Source organism: Capronia coronata, assembly GCF_000585585.1.
Source record: "Capronia coronata CBS 617.96 chromosome Unknown acBCG-supercont1.1, whole genome shotgun sequence".
Taxonomy (NCBI): domain Eukaryota; kingdom Fungi; phylum Ascomycota; class Eurotiomycetes; order Chaetothyriales; family Herpotrichiellaceae; genus Capronia; species Capronia coronata.
This window is the reverse complement of record NW_006912893.1, coordinates 3192985-3208837: the sequence shown is the minus strand read 5'-3', so window position 1 is coordinate 3208837 and position 15853 is coordinate 3192985. Positions and strand designations below refer to the sequence as shown.

Here is a 15853-nt window from a genome sequence, read left to right as displayed (position 1 = left end):
TGGTGATGTCGCCAAATGGCCCCAAGAATCCCTCTTGGAACGACCAATTCAAGAGCACGAACCAGCGTGACTTCAAGGTTCAACTTGTCATCTCAGTCGTCTTCGGCTTGAGCGCATTCCTGTCCTTCTGTGTACGCATCTGGTCTTACAAACACCTGAGTTCATTCATGCTGATCCGGCGCAGATACTCCGACCAAAATGGACCAGCCTATATCATGCCCGAAAGAAGCAGTCTGGCGCTGCCTCAAGGTTACCCGAACTGCCGAATACCCTGTTTGGATGGATTCCAGTCCTATACAGCATCTCGCGCGAAGAAGTTTTGGCGTCTGCAGGCCTTGATGCATTTGCCTTCCTTACCTTCTTTCGCTATGCGATCAAATACCTCTCGGTTACGTTGTTCTTCTCTCTTACGATAATTCTACCGGTGAACTGGAAATTTACCGGGCAGCCGCCATTATTCTACCCTCCGATCAATGGGACCGACCCTGACAACGGACTTGATATCTTCTTCGACGACAAGTCCAAGAAGCCCAAAAGCCCTACGCTGGAGAAAGACAACAGCTATCTGTGGATGTACGTTGTCTTCGCTTACTTCTTCACCTTCGTAGCGATATATCTCCTCATCGTCGAGACGGCCGCCCTCATTCGCATCCGACAGGCTTATCTCGGTAGTCAATCCACCATTACCGACAGGACCCTCCGCTTGTCGGGAATTCCTGAGGAGATGAGATCTGAAGAAGCAATAAAAGCTTTCATCGAAGGCTTAGAGATTGGGAAAGTGGACAGTGTCATGCTTTGCAAAAATTGGCGAACGCTCGATAACCTGATGTCGAAGCGCATGGCATGCTTGAGGAAACTTGAAGAGGCATGGGCTGCACACCTGGGCCATCAACATGCATTCCGCCAACCTCGTGGCCGCAATCGACGAGCTAACCCACTTGGAGACGATCGAGAAAACGGTGCTCTACTTTCGAGATCTGAGATTGAGGAGGTGCATGCCACAGCCGCGGATCGGCCTCGTCCCACCATCACCTTACGCTATGGATTCCTGAATATGTACACCAAGAAGATTGACGCAATCGACTATTGGGAGGAAAAGTTAAGGATGCTAGACGAAAGGATTCACACTCTAAGGGAGGCCGACTTCAAGCCAACACCGCTTGCATTTGTCACAATGGAATCTACGGCGTCCTGTCAAATGGCTGTTCAGGCAATACTCGACCCCATCCCAGGCCAACTCCTGGCTAGCCTGGCACCACCACCAGCGGATGTCGTCTGGAAGAACACGTATCTCTCTCGCAATCATCGAATGATACGGTCCTGGACGATCATGATCCTGATCGGCCTGTTAACAATTTTCTGGGCGGCGGCGCTGGCCCCTCTGGCTGGTTTGCTGAGTATCGAGGTCATCGATAAAGTTCTTCCGGGGCTGGCTGCGGCTCTTGAGGAACACGAGATCATTCGATCACTTGTACAAACAGGTCTGCCAACGTTGTTGTTCTCGCTGTTGGCTCTGGCTGTTCCATACCTGTACGATTGGCTCGCAAACCAGCAAGGCATGGTGTCGCAAGGAGATGTCGAATTATCTGTCATTTCGAAGAACTTCTTCTTCACTTTCTTCAACCTTTTCATCGTCTTTACCATCTGGGGCTCGGCTTCCACATTCTACGAATTCTGGCAAGACCTTCAAGACATACTTCGCGACACCGCCGGGATCGCCTATGCTGTGGCAAAAGCGCTAGAACAGTTGTCGCCTTTCTACATCAACCTCATTGTTCTCCAAGGATTCGGCTTGTTCCCTTTCAGACTTCTGGAATTCGGCTCCGTGGCTCTGTATCCCTTCTACCTCATCACCGCAAAGACACCTCGGGATTATGCAGAGTTGGCCAAGCCCCCGATCTTCAGCTACGGGTTCTATCTCCCACAGACGATGCTCATCTTCATCATTTGTATCGTTTACAGCGTACTTCCGTCGTCATGGATGATCACGTTATTCGGCTTAATCTATTTTCTTATTGGTGGCTTCATCTACAAGTACCAATTGCTTTACGCCATGGAACACCGCCAACATTCCACCGGTCGGGCATGGCCCATGATTTGCGACCGGATCGTTACTGGCTTGATCCTCTTCCAGGTCGCGATGACCGGTATCCTGGCATTGCGAGGGGCCTTGACTGCGTCCTTGCTTCTTTCGCCCCTACTCGCCATCACTGTCTGGTTCACCTTGTATTTCCATCGGACTTATGTTCCTTTGATGAAATTCATAGCGCTTCGAAGCATTGATCGCGGGAATATCCTAGATCTTCCAACGCCTCCGGAGTCGACATGGGACAGAGATACCGACTATGGAAGACACGTTGATACGGACCCCGAGACTGGACTTCGATATATCAACCCAAACCTCGTGCGACCTCTAGAGCCCTTGTGGGTAAGGCAGCCTGCTCACGGCGGCTCTCAGAGTCGGTAGGGGTTGACAACCTCGACAATCATACCTTTGAACCTTCGATCTGTCATCGTTTCGAGCATAGCAAGCAGTGCAATTGCTTTTCTGCCTTACTAGATACCCATGTACACCTTTGTCATCATTAATCCTTCTGGACACGTCAGTGCCGTTGAGCAGTACAAAAATTGGTCCATTCTGCATTCATAGGACAATACATCAACCGCATGTTTTGAATCTCCTCCGAGTCTGCGAGAATGCTCAGCAGCGAAAAGCAGACCGCTTTTTCTGTCCTTATCATTCTCTGCTGATGCTGGTCATTCTTGTTGGCAATCACTTCCTGGAAAGTGCCTGCCACTCACGATATTTGTCGTTATACAGCAGTGGCGATGTGACTGCCCCGGTGCTCTCACACGATGTGGTCCTCTTCTCAAACGCGCAGTGTTTCTTTCTTGTTTCACTCCCTTTTTGGCAATCCTAGTTCGTTACCTCAGTCTCTTTCGTCTCTCATTTCGTCTCTACTCATTGATAAACTGTCTAGCTTGTCGGCACCGTGGCTTTCGAAATCCTCGTATCTCGAGGAATTGCGTCAGTCCACGAGTTCGAACCGATAATGCTCCATTCCATTCCTTGTTCGCTCGTCGAACAGCGGTGCTTACCATTCCACGACACCCATCAGCCACTGGCCGATGCTTCTTGCAGTCTGACGCAAGATACCGAATATCTCGGAGGAAGAGCAGGCTGCCAGATAAAGAAACCTGCAGCATCCGAACAGTCGAGGAAGGGAGTGTGCAATCATTGTCGTGCACTATTCAAGCTTCATGAGCAGATGTCCCATCGGCCTTCAGCTGCAAAGAGAAACCTACCTTTCATACAATATCGCCAAAGCGAGGAAGGTTCCACTTGTTCCACTCAGGTCTGCTGCGGGCCTTCATGTCCTTTTCAACAATTGTCTTTCAGTAACGGCCTAGACAGGAACGGCTCTCACTACTTGTGCCTCCGGATCGGGTCGGAAACGTCGAGGAACATGGCTGTTTGCCTTTCTGCCGACGCAGCCGGCAGCAATTGCAAATTAAACATGATGGATGGTGCATGTGATGCTCCGGATGAAACGCCGCCGGTGACTCTGGGCCGAAGTTCTAATCTACTCCCATTGCAGCCTCAGCCCGCTCGACTGTCAAGAGTACGATTCCTCTCCGACGACAATATAAGTTCACGGCAAAACTCCGTCCAATCTTCTGCCGAAATGACTTCTCGACAAGCAAGGAATGCTTTTACCAACCCGTTCTCTGATGAAGGAAGTACTGGCTCCAGAAGAACATCAAGCTCTTCTGATACAACAGATTATTTCCGCCCCAACGCCTTTGCAGGTCATCGAGATACGTTGGCGAGGTTGCCGCTTGCCGTTTCACTTCATAAGTGCGGCGGCATAATTTGGGAAGAGGAGTCAACTTCTGATGATTCCGACGTGATGGACCGCCCATACCCATACCCGTTGCGTGTTTCTCGGAATGGCAGCGTTATGGGTCCTATTTTCCCTCGACAAGTTATCGATCGGCTGTTGAGGGATATGTCCTTCGAGGACTATAAAAGCCTGCGTTTGGTATGTCGTCGATGGAACCGCGAACTTCCTCGGCCCAACTTCCCGGCCTTCTACCGTCTGCCACAAGAGCTAGTGCAGCAGATCTATACCTATCTGACTCCCTCCGACTATGATGCCGCACGACATGCTTGCAAAGCCTGGTATCTCGCCAGCCTTGATCGAAACGTCCAAGAGCTTATGCTTCGACGTCAAGGAAGCCACAATGCTCTGGCTGCGGATCTCCAGCGATTGGGAGGAGTTTCCGATGACGGAGCTCGAGGTCGCAGTAGCCAGAGAACACTGGCAGAGTTTTCCGGTGACTACATTTTTGATCAGGAATGGGTCTGCTCGAAAAGACTTGCCACGGAAAGCAGACTCTCGGCTGACTGGCATGGTCCCTCCTCTGGCGGGGACCCTACTATGTCAAGGCTCTTTGTCATCGAGGAAGTAGTCTTTTCAAAAGCTTTGTACGGCGAAAAGACACCAAGGAGGCGCGTCTTCACCGTCTCCGCTTGCGGGAACTTTGTCCTCCTTGTTGCCGGTGGCGAAATCTTGGTTTACAGACTTTGGGACGCGGAACATTCCATGCTGCCAGTGGTTCGGCTTGCCCCTGGCATCGATGTTTTGGGGGTAAGTATGGACTCGAGCTCGGGAAGATACTCCGTAGCAGCCCTCCTTGAAGGCCGCAAAGGTATGCTTTGGGACATCAGCTCAAGTCCACCAGAGGCGCAGCATGACAATGGTCCCGGTGATACGGGTGAACCGCTCGATTTAGGGTTGCAGACTGATGTTCAGAGCTCATCCAGCATCCCGGTATCACAAACTCTCACCTTCGGTTTGCCTATGCGGTTCCATGAATGGCTTGCAGCTAATGCCGAGGGCCACGAGTCATCGCCGCTTGCCATATTAAACGGGACTCCTTCGACGGGCTTCGTGCCTAACGCACAATTCTTGTAGGACGAGCAATTGCGTGGAGAGAGCAGTACACCACGTAGCAGCTCGGCAGACGACTCGAGTGACGAGTATGATGGTGTGAAGATACCGGTTCAGACTCGACCAACGGCCGTCTATAGCCAACTTGGCAGCTCGGACGATCTTCCTCGAAGCGTTGCGATTTGCCCTAACCGAAAGTGCGTCGCATTCGGTTGCCGACTGGGCATCGAGCTTCACTGGGTTAACGCCCTGACTGGAGGAGATCTCAATCGCTGGTTTCCACTCGCCGCCCCGAGCGACTATCTTTACTTCCTGCCTCAGCGACCTGGGATCGACTCAAGGAAGAAGTTGAGGCTGATCTCCAGCGCTGCCGGCCCTGCGCCGATGCAGTCATACAGGAGCGACGGTCTCCCTGTAAGATGGCAGTACTGGCCTACTTCCGTGGCGCACGGTCGTCGGCAGAGCACGACAAGGTTATTCTTTGGAAATCTGCCCTTTCCAGCATCAGCTGTCCCGTCCGGGAACTTGTCCGATTCGGAGACACCGGCAGAGGGAGACGATGTACAGGGTATCCTGAGAACGGTTGATTGCGACCACTTCCGTGCAGTTCCAATCAGTGATGGTTGTCACTTACTCTTTACCGATCCGTTGACTGGGTTACTTTGCCTAGGCAGCGATGCGCCGTTCGGAGGACCAACAAAGCTCACCCGCAAAGTGGTGTTTGTACCTCCAACAATCCAAAAGGAACAACGAAGCCCGCCATTGCTCTACTCTGCCGGCCAGGCTCTCGAATGGGGCTTGCGTGTAGTCGCCTTCCACGCTGACGGATGCGTTGTGCTTTACAGTGTCCCAGCCGACATATTACAACGCGTTCAAGCATCGAATACCACTACCGATGCTTGGGTCGACAATCCGGATGTCCCAGGCGGCAGTGCTTCAAGTAGGGACTCACAGATGAATGCGACTCCAGCCGCATCGATGGACTCAGACCAAGCCTCGGGGAACAGTCAAGTCATATCAGACAGATCGATCAGGATCCCTGGTGCTCTCATTGCCCGCGTCGAGGAAGACTCCGTCGACGACCTTGCTATCAAGTCAGATGGTGGTGACTTTTCGCTCTGGATTTTCTACCGAAGTGGCCGTTCTGAGCTATATCGTATTTATTCCGCCCGCGATGTTGGAAAGAGAATCCGTCGCGTGGGAGACAACGGTCTTGTCTATGATGTCCAGAACGACAACGAAGAAGAGTCACCCTGGGAAGATGAAGCCACATCGAAGGGCAAAAGTTCATTAAGCCATGTCAAATGGGCAGACACGGATGGGTCTTCCAAGGTACCACTCCCCTGAAGCAGCTGATGGAGAGACACCATTGCAATGGCATCAAGCCAGGAGTCATGCGCTTTTTCTGCATAGGGCCTCGCAATCTTGAATTGGCCACTCCGACTGAAGCATTGAGTCGCTTCTCCTCCTTGAGTAGGTGTCGGGCTACGCCTTTATTTGTTGATGGTTGGAATGTGGACCTGTGAATGATGCTAGCGGTAAACACCAGTGCGTGATGGGTGCTATGGAGCTGCTTCTTGTGCAGGAGCTTCTATTCGGTTCGGCTGCCTTGCTGACTATATCAATAACAGCCTATGTATCGAAACTCTCTTCGGTCCAATTCTATTTACAACGCTCCTTTTTCGTCTGTCGTTCTTTGAAGAACGTACATTATAGACTAATCGTTCTAAATACGTGTGTCTGAATGGATAGGTTCACCGCTCATCCAAAGCTTGCAAGATAGTCTTGGACAATCTTTCGACTTGTTCGGGGGACGTGGTCAGACTTGTCATGAAGTAGATGATATCACCCAGCACGCGAGAATGGATGCCACAACCTTCGTTATCGAGGAGCGTGAGTAGACGTGACTGCAACGACGACGAGGCTGTCGAGGTATAACCCGAGCCCCCGGAATCAGCAGCGACCTTGAGAACCAGGACGGTGCCAAGTGCGAAACAACCGTCGAGTCTGGGGTGATGCGAGAGAGTCGTGACGAAATGTAGAGGCCAGAAGGAATATGTGTTGGTCGCGGGAGATATAGTCCCAGAGAGTGGCGGGGAGGATGTTGACGATGACTCGGAGGATGGGGATGAGATAGCAGAGATAGACGACCTGGTTGTGGTGGTGTTGGCAGCGGATGATGACGCCGACCAAGACTGTTTAAACCCGTCCCATGTCCCATCGGTGTCCATACGTCGATATTCGGCCAGTGCTTTGTTCGCGACCATACATCCGATAGGATGGGCCGTGTAGCTGTGGCCGTGCAGTAAGGCGTCTGTCTTGGAAGAGGACAGGAAAGTCTGGAAGATGGCTTCGCTGGCGGTTGTTAATGCGAGTGGGAGAAGACCTGCGGTTAGGAGCTTGGCGTGGACGGAAATGTCGGGTGCGATTGCTGTTGAGAGTGAGGCAGGTAGAGAAGATTGAACTTGGGATTGAGGCTGGTGAGAAGGTAGAGTATCTGTTGAGGAAGAAAGGAAAGAAGACGAGCTGGCCCGTCCGAGGCGGTAGAGGCCGGTAAAAACCTCGTCTGCAACCACAGGGAGACCGGACCAGTCTTGAGAGTTGGTGCTTGCTTCGATTCCGCCGGTCGAACCGTCGACGACCCCTGACTCGTTTGCCGAATTGACCCTCGAACCGATGAGCTCCGGGTTCGACCTGATAACAGTAATCAAGGTCCGTTGAAACAAGGGATCTACGAAAATCATACCCCCGGCGCCCATCAGCAGCGGCTCCAGGATCAACGCACCGAATCGTCTCCCTTGCTGACGAACGAGACTGTCCAACGTGGTCTTGATGTGCTCTTCATACCGCGCCGCGTCGTCTCGACGAGCGTCGAAATCGAAGATCGCACCGAGAGAGTCGAATTTCTGCACGGTTCCGCCACCACGCGCCATCTCGTCGGGAAGCGAGAGTTCCCACATCCCCTTCCGCAGCAGCAGGGAAGGAGGCTCGAGCCAATGGCCCCACGGCTGATGCCAGTCGACTTTCTCATTGAAGACGCTCGGCTCGGAGCAGTTCATCACGCCGATCGTGTCGCCGTGGTAGCTGCCCTTCAGACCGAGAATAGAGACAGGGGTGTGTCCGTCGTTATCGTGATCGTTCTTGTTCCATCCGTATCGCTGGCACGAGGCGCGCAGGGCCATCTTCACGGCGACTTCCATACCGGTGCTGCCGTTGTCGGAGAAGAAGATGCGGTTGAGGCGTGGGTTCTGCAATGTCGATAAGAGATTATACGAGAGATCTAGGGCCGGTTCGTGCACTGCGTGGGCGAACATCACATGTCCGTACCGTCCGGCGGCGTGGGCTGCTGTGAGTGCGATCTCGGGATTGCCGTGGCCCAGACCTTGAGTCCACCACGACGCTGAAGCGTCGAATAGAGGTGTCAAGAGGGGTTTGGTTGGAGGTAGAGCTGCGAGTGGAGTAAGGCCTGTCGTGGGTGAAGAAGCTGAAATGCTCAACGCCGGGTCGGATTCTGGGTTGTAGGCCTGGAAGTAGTCTCCATAGGCGGAGTCGATGGCGATGATGTTATGCGGGATGCCGTGTTGGCGGAATGGATGCCAGATTACCGCTTCAGCTTGAGACGGCATCGAAGTGAGTTTCGACACGCGAGAAAAGTGCTTTTGCTGTAACAGATCAATCAGATTCGTGACAGTCGTTGACTCGGAACATTCTCGGTAGTAGTCTGCAAGTACAGCCTCGTCTTCGTTGGGGTCGTCCCGTCTTGCAGGAGGCATGGGGAGAGCTAGCGTCGAGATGCCGTGCTTCGAGAAATGCTCCTGGAGATATCCGTGATTTCCCCATTCCGGGTCGTCGAACAGGATGACCGAGTCGAGATCGTAGCCGCGCAAATGCAGCGATTCGAAGGCGGAGATGGTCGTGCTGATTCCACCGAGCTTGCTGTCTCCGATCAGAAGCGTAGGCAGTCTTAGTGGGCGGTATAGATCTGCTTGGACCGATCCCGATGGGCCGGGGGACAGGACTCCGCCCGCGGTTTCCAGAATAGCATACCGTCCACCAGCTTGGCTGTGTTGCGATAGTAGCTTTTTGATCTGGGCGACTATGGAAGCATCGGACGTGGGTATCTGCTTATCAAGTCAGGCTCTGTGAGGCCGGAGACAACGTGTTATGGCGCAGGGCTGGTTACCGAACTATCCCCGTCCAGTTTTGCTGCTAGATGGGGACTCAATGGCCGCGAGAACTGTGAAATGCATTTCGAATTGATTCCTGGCACGTATTGTCTTATATGTCTGTTCTCGGATCTTAGTACATGCCACGCAGGCAGACTAGAAGGTTGGGCCTACCTGTCGTCAGCCTCAGCTTGAGGCCCCGTAGAGACAGGCTTGAGGTAGAGAAGGCCATTGGGCGAGGCTCGGCGTTGGAGAGCTCGACATAAAATGGTAGAGACGATCGTCTTACCAACGTCGGTGTTGGCGCCGTAGACCTGCCATGCCTTCAGGTCTCGCCACAACATCCCGCCAGCTCTTGAACGACGAGAGTGAGAGGAAGGTAATCACATTCAGAAAAGGGAGTTGCAGAGCCTCACCGTGGTCTCTGGTTGAAGCTGACGTTGAAGTCCAAGTCCGCCCCAGCGGTTTTTGTTCCTGCCAAGCCACTAACCCCCTGATCTCCGCTTAGTATCAGCTTCCTATTGGATGATGCGCCGAGGTACCTCGCTTGAGTTTCCGTTCTGGATATTTCTTTTGTTCTATCTCGTTTAGCTTCTTGTTACGTTGCTTCCCCACCACGTTTCTCAACTTTCAGGTCGTTGACTCAACGACTTTGTCGTTCCAGTTTACCATGACCTCTATTGGGCTTGAAAACTAACAGGAGGACGACTATGATTTCAGACTCTCGCTAACTTGCTCTCTTTTCCACCGATATGCCCTGAATGTGTCCTTCGTTCCTGCTTCAAAAGTTGGTATCATCGAACCAAAATGTCACCAAGTCCACTGGAACAACGACTGGCTGCATTGCTTGAGAAACGACGAGCTCAGTCGAAGCTGCGAAGCTTGAAGTCTAGTCCTCCCGGCTCGGTGGACTTCTCGTCCAATGATTTCCTTTCGTTGTCCACCAATACAAAATTCCAGGAAGATTACCTGACAACCCTCAACGAGAACCGAAGACCACTAGGGTCGACAGGTTCAAGACTGCTGGACGGCAATTCTGATTATGCAGAGAACCTGGAACGGGAGATCGCAAACTTCCATGGAGCTGAGACTGGACTGTTGACCAACTCGGGCTTCGATGCTAATGTCAGCATCTTCACCTTCATACCGCGGATGGGAGATGTCGTCGTCTACGACGAATTGATCCATGCCAGCGTCCACGATGGTCTGAAGCAATGCAGAGCGAAGAATCGGATTCCATTCAAACATAATGACGTGGGAGACCTAAGGCGGATACTGGAGCAGATAGACTCTACCAGCACACATCGGACAGTCTTCGTGGCAGTGGAGACAGTATACAGCATGGATGGCGACCTGGCTCCTTTGACCGAGATCGTCCAGCTGATGGAGTCAATGTTTCCCAACAACACCGCACATCTAATCGTCGACGAGGCTCATGCGACGGGTATATACGGACCGAATGGATCCGGCAGAGTCTGTGAGCTGGGACTTGAAAAAAGAGTCTCCATCCGTCTCCATACCTTTGGCAAGGCTCTTGCATCCAACGGCGGTATGTTCAAAAAGTGCAGATTCCTGGTTTAGATCGCGCTGATCTTTAATAGCTGTCATCCTATGCTCTCCTGTCATCCGTCTCTATCTCATCAATTACGCTCGACCTCTGATCTATACGACGTTCATGTCATACCCTAATCTCGTTGCCATCAGGACATCGTACACCTGGCTTCGAACAGGCAAAGCAAATATTGTAAGCCTTCGTCTGCAGAGAAGCTGCTGGAAAAGCTGACATTCTGTTTGTTCCCAGCTTGCCGCCAATCTGTATAACCTTATCGATCACCTCTACACTCAACTCCACACATTATCAGTACTGGCGTCAGAAGCAACTGATGCAGTCGGGGTGCCGCTAGCTACTCTTCCCACGACATGTCCAGAATCTCCTATTTTCGCCTTACTGAGCCCCCACCCTCGGGCTCTAGCTTCTCATTGTCAGGCGGCAGGGTTCATTGTGCGCCCGGTCGTTCCTCCAACCGTACCCGAGGGTACCGAACGAGTGAGAGTATGTCTGCACTCAGGAAACACCGTGGAGCAAATCGACAGCTTCGTCGCATGCGTCAAGGCATGGATCATGAAAGAAAGCAAGAAACCGTCCCAGCAGGACGAAGGACAGTTGCTGGCTAAGATATAGATATGAGCTCTCATGACTCGAATGAAGGACTGCCACCGAGTCATGTCTCAGCCATCAACTGGCTACACTAGTGCCTTTGCCATACCACAAGATGACAAACTATGCAATGGGAATTTGTCATACGGGGGCACCGACATCTTTGCGCCTATGAGATGATCATCGACCTCTGGCCGGCCAGACAGCATTTTGCTCCCATAGTGGAAATGCTGGCTGCCGCCTCAATACCTACCTGGAAGCCCCCATTGGCTGGTCTGAAAACACAGTCTGGCGATCTTATCGACTATGTTTGGTGGGAGTTGGATTTCCCAGACATGCAGAACTCTTCCTGTGTTAGGGGTAGTGGATTTGTCACTGGGATGAATATGTTCATTTAACGCAGAACAGCCGATCCATGCTAGCGCAGTGTTGGCTCTCACCTGGATCACCGTAATTATAACTCGAGATGCCTGTGACGGCAGGAGCAGACGCATTCTGCATCTACCACTCCAATCTAGTGGTTGCTACGGTCAGGGTATAGAATGGAACTCATATGCAGAGTGCTATCCATACTGGCGGGCATGGAAAGGGTAAGGGCGTTGGCTTGGCAAGGCTGACGAAAAAGGGGTAATTTCCATTATTGGTGCGTGGGGGCACTCCAGTATTACAAGATAGTGCACACGATATTGCAGCTCTATGCTGCTGGTGTACGCCTGAGCCATAAATAAAGGGTTCTATCACTTTAGTGATGGTGCCTGTCATTATAACAACACATACTATGCATCACTGCGCGACATGCTGCAATTCTTCTCCTAGGATCGGATTATAATGTGTCGCGGCGACCGCCGTGATATCAGCACTGCAACACTACTTGGCACTGCACGCGACAACTTCTGCTCTGAATTTTAATAATCATAGTCCCGGACGACCGCTGTGTCACCAGAAAGTACGTAAAACAATATGGAAAGAATCTGCTTGAAAGGCACTCGATGCCTTGTCTTTGCATTGTTGCTATGCTAATGCCCTTATGTGACCCACTTGAGCCCTGAAAAGGCTCGGCCTCGCCTGATTTCAGCTCGATTGCAGCCTATGGCACCTGTCACGGCCCGAAAAGAGAGCAGCTATCTGATCAAAATATGCCATTTGGGAGCTCCTCATCGTTCTCAAATGAGATACTGTCGTCCGACGAAGAGTCATTCCCGCCCATGATTTGGAGCCACCTGGCCGCAGTCCGCTTGAAGTCCTCCTTCGAGAAACTATCTGGCCATCCGTGGTCCATGGCCGCTGATTTGACCAGAACGTATCTGGTGTCCGTCACGTATTCCTACCAAGAGAAGGGGGCAAAAGATCAGCAAGCCATTCTCGTTCAGTGGTAACTTGTGGGTGGTGCTTACCGCTGGTTCATCCAGAATGCCGTAGACAAGGTGCTGGGTTGGCTGGAGGATGTCGAGCTCGTACGGGATCTCGGCGAGGCTGAGGTACCCGTGGTAGATCTCATCCAGGACGGCGCTGGCGTCTCTCTCCTCCGCGTCCAGGAGGCGGTCGCTGCCGTCCCACTTGCGGATGGTGCCTAGGTTGAGGAGTCAGTCTTGCTTTGCCCCGTTTAAATAAGATAGGGAGTGGTAGGGAACTGGGATTGAAGAGTCACTTTGACACTTCGAGTTGTCACTTACCTCGAACAGTGTCAACCACTAGCGCATGTCCAGTCTGTCCACAGAAGGTCAATGACAACATCGCTCCGTCCAGGCCTTCTCGTGATGTTTGATTGCCAGCTGCTAGGCCTTGGTGGTGAATGTTTCGGGCAGCCATGGGGTCTCGAGCAGCCATGAGACAGTGTGGTTCCGAGAAATCGATCATCTCAGAGTCCTTGATCAGGTCTCCACAGCCGGCAGAAGCCCAGGGGATGCTTTCGAGAAAGAAGATTGCTGAATCGGCCATTCCGAGTTGGCGGCACAGATCGGTGTCTAGTTCTTCAGGACCATGAGGCGCGACTTTCAGGACACTTTCGGAAATGTAGTCGATCTCGATGAACAGTTGGTAGATGCGAGTCAAGCTCTCCACGATCTCGTCGGTTGAACTCATGTTGACGGTTGGTTGTGACTTGTTCGCGGTTTCCGATCTTCGAAGGGATGGAAGCAGAGAAGAGAGTTGTAGAGGTGCTGAGAAAGGGAAGGGACGACGAGTACAGACACCCTTATATAGATAGATCCAAGGGTAGCCATCGTCACCAAACACTGGCGTTCAGCAATAGCAACGCAGATGAATAGGGTCGGCGATGGGTATTCAAACAATAGATGCGTGTTGGGAACACAACGCTGGTGAACAGTATTGCGTTTCTGCACGGGCAAAGACTTTGCGCTGTCTCAATGGAGCCTTTGGCCTTGTGGTTTGAATAGCAGTTCAGCTGCAGGTGTTTACTTTGTGATAGGCTTAATGGTAGAGCGGTTCTGATAGGCACAGTGACGATAGGAGGATACCGACAGGTTCCTTTGGTTTCTGCATATTGAGTCTCCAAGGCGGAATCTGGCTGACTCTCTTGGAAGTGCACTTTTCACAGGCATTCTTCGGCATTGTTGTTTTCCTGTTGCATAAAGCCGGTTGACATTGTTCCCTCGAAGGTAACCCTCCTATCCAGCCTTGCCGGCTCGCTTGTAGACTTCTCTCTTGCTGCATAAGCCATTATTACCTTACCAGGATGCTATGGTCAACCCTTTTCTCCACCCTGACTCTTTGCTTGCTGATCCCTAGGAGGCTTGAGAGCTTTACCAGGAGATACAGTCCAGAACTGCAATGTAATATATGATCAAGCGATAGGTAGACTGTGAGAAAAGCAATACTGGTATCCTTGGTTCCATCCGGTTCGACCAGTAGTTGGGCCAAACAAATGCTGTCAACTTAGGGACGTCGAGACCATATTAAACAAGAGAATGCATTGTTCACCAGGAGAAAGCGGTTGTCGGCTCTGTATACCTTTTCCAAGCAAGCCAAACCCAAATTTTGTAATGTTCATGGCAAGACGATTGATTGATACTGCAGGAAAGGAATGATGTCGTCAGAACCTACTACGGGCAAGGCTGCGCTAACCCATTTCAGGATTAGTGGGACTGCGATTGGAAAGGCCGCAGACCTTATTTCCTCCTTCAACAGTTTAAACTGACCTCCGATATCAAAAATACGTTCTCTCAAGTAGTTGGCACACTGTTCTCTTCGTCCATTGTCACTGTGCCTTACAGGGAACCACTGACCTTACTTCCATATGGGCAAAGAAGAAATCTGCGCTAATTTTGCCAAGATTACTTCACCGTAGACATAGTCCGGAGTGAATACTTGGGCTATGCAAAGCGCACACAGCTAGTAGGTCATGCTTTTTGCCACTGCAAAATTGTTTACCTACAAAAAAGGCTCGGATTGAACAGCTGGCAATAGTAGACCAGTAGTTATCACTTCTGAGCGAACAATAACAGAACTATAACAGAGCAAAAAACTTGAAGTACTCTTTGAGAAGCGTGTCATCCTTAGTGCAGGGGCCATGCTAATCTTCTCTGTATCGTTTCAAATTGACCAAATGTAATCCGTGAGGATTACGATAGTATTATACACAAAAGTAATATATATACCTGACAATTTTCATGCACCTTAGCGCAACTCTAACAGCCACTAGCTCCTACTAGTAGTCTACTAGCGTATAACTATTTTTTGTCTTATGCTACGTACGTCCTTTACTAGAGGCTGGAAGGTGTAGTGTAAAAAGGCGTCCTACCTATGCAACAAAGATCCTATTTCTTAATTACCTACTTACCTAGTACACATAGATTGCAGAGACCCTCGAGCCGTGTTCTGGAATATCCTCCACGGAATGGTGCGGCGAGCTCCATACACTGTTCCGCAACATCGAAGCCGAGCACATTCTGTTTAAAAGAATCTGATCAACGCTGACACTTCAGAATACGGAATCGCGAACGCTATAACCTTGTTATGGCAAAATCTGCTAATTAGAATACTTTTTCTATCTTGACATGGCACAATGAGCAGCGTCCTCTCCTGGGTGATTATGAAAGAAACTGCCAGGTATATATGTTCTTGCTGTGTATGGATCTAATTGTAATCCTCACGGATTACATTTGGTCAATTTGAACAGCTGGCTCCGGAGATCCGTCAGGTATGTCGGATCTTAAGGCACTCCTTCTTTCGGCCTCTGGCAGCAGCTAGGAGCTCTCGATTGAGGTTGGCCAGGAGATCCTACGGCAATCGGAAGTTACGAAACAAGTCTAGTTCGCCGTGATGGGAACTTCGAAGAAAGATGCAGCATGACAAACATTGAACTTCAACGAACCAACGAACAGGCCGAAGTCTGTAAGAACATCGGTCAATCCAGGGAGGACCGCCTGCAGGAGCTTAGCAAAGCAGGTGCTCAGCGAGACCAATAACCAATACCGCCAAGAAACGGAAGCCGTTCTCCCTGCGGGACGGACGGCTAATACTGTGAAGGAAGGGAGCAATGTTCCATGGATGAGACGTGAGGCTCGGAGAGGTGCGCTGATAGGAGCTCAGCGTAAGGAGGCAGAGGAGGTGGT

At 51.3% G+C, this 15853-nt stretch overlaps 5 protein-coding genes across 5 annotated transcripts; 3 read left to right on the top strand and 2 right to left on the bottom strand.

The window, feature by feature from the left end:
- Positions 1–5: 5 nt before the first annotated feature.
- Positions 6–2467, top strand: A1O1_01137 (uncharacterized protein; the record flags this gene model as incomplete). The annotated part of the gene is made up of 2 exons (XM_007722050.1): positions 6–131; positions 185–2467. The coding sequence occupies 2 exons, from the start codon at positions 6–8 to the stop codon at positions 2465–2467; spliced, it is 2409 nt and encodes an 802-aa protein (XP_007720240.1).
- A 1000-nt stretch (positions 2468–3467) lies between these two features.
- A1O1_01136 (uncharacterized protein) lies at positions 3468–6302 on the top strand (the record flags this gene model as incomplete). Its single annotated transcript, XM_007722049.1, has 2 exons — positions 3468–4955; positions 4980–6302. 2 exons carry the CDS (start codon positions 3468–3470, stop codon positions 6300–6302), a joined length of 2811 nt encoding a protein of 936 aa, XP_007720239.1.
- A 407-nt stretch (positions 6303–6709) lies between these two features.
- Positions 6710–9465, bottom strand: A1O1_01135 (uncharacterized protein; the record flags this gene model as incomplete). The annotated part of the gene is made up of 3 exons (XM_007722048.1): positions 6710–9076; positions 9139–9241; positions 9296–9465. 3 exons carry the CDS (start codon positions 9463–9465, stop codon positions 6710–6712), a joined length of 2640 nt encoding a protein of 879 aa, XP_007720238.1.
- A 463-nt stretch (positions 9466–9928) lies between these two features.
- A1O1_01134 (uncharacterized protein) lies at positions 9929–11303 on the top strand (the record flags this gene model as incomplete). Its single annotated transcript, XM_007722047.1, has 3 exons — positions 9929–10670; positions 10723–10865; positions 10923–11303. 3 exons carry the CDS (start codon positions 9929–9931, stop codon positions 11301–11303), a joined length of 1266 nt encoding a protein of 421 aa, XP_007720237.1.
- Positions 11304–12408: 1105 nt separating this feature from the next.
- A1O1_01133 (uncharacterized protein) lies at positions 12409–13361 on the bottom strand (the record flags this gene model as incomplete). The annotated part of the gene is made up of 3 exons (XM_007722046.1): positions 12409–12603; positions 12674–12849; positions 12953–13361. 3 exons carry the CDS (start codon positions 13359–13361, stop codon positions 12409–12411), a joined length of 780 nt encoding a protein of 259 aa, XP_007720236.1.
- Positions 13362–15853: the final 2492 nt, after the last annotated feature.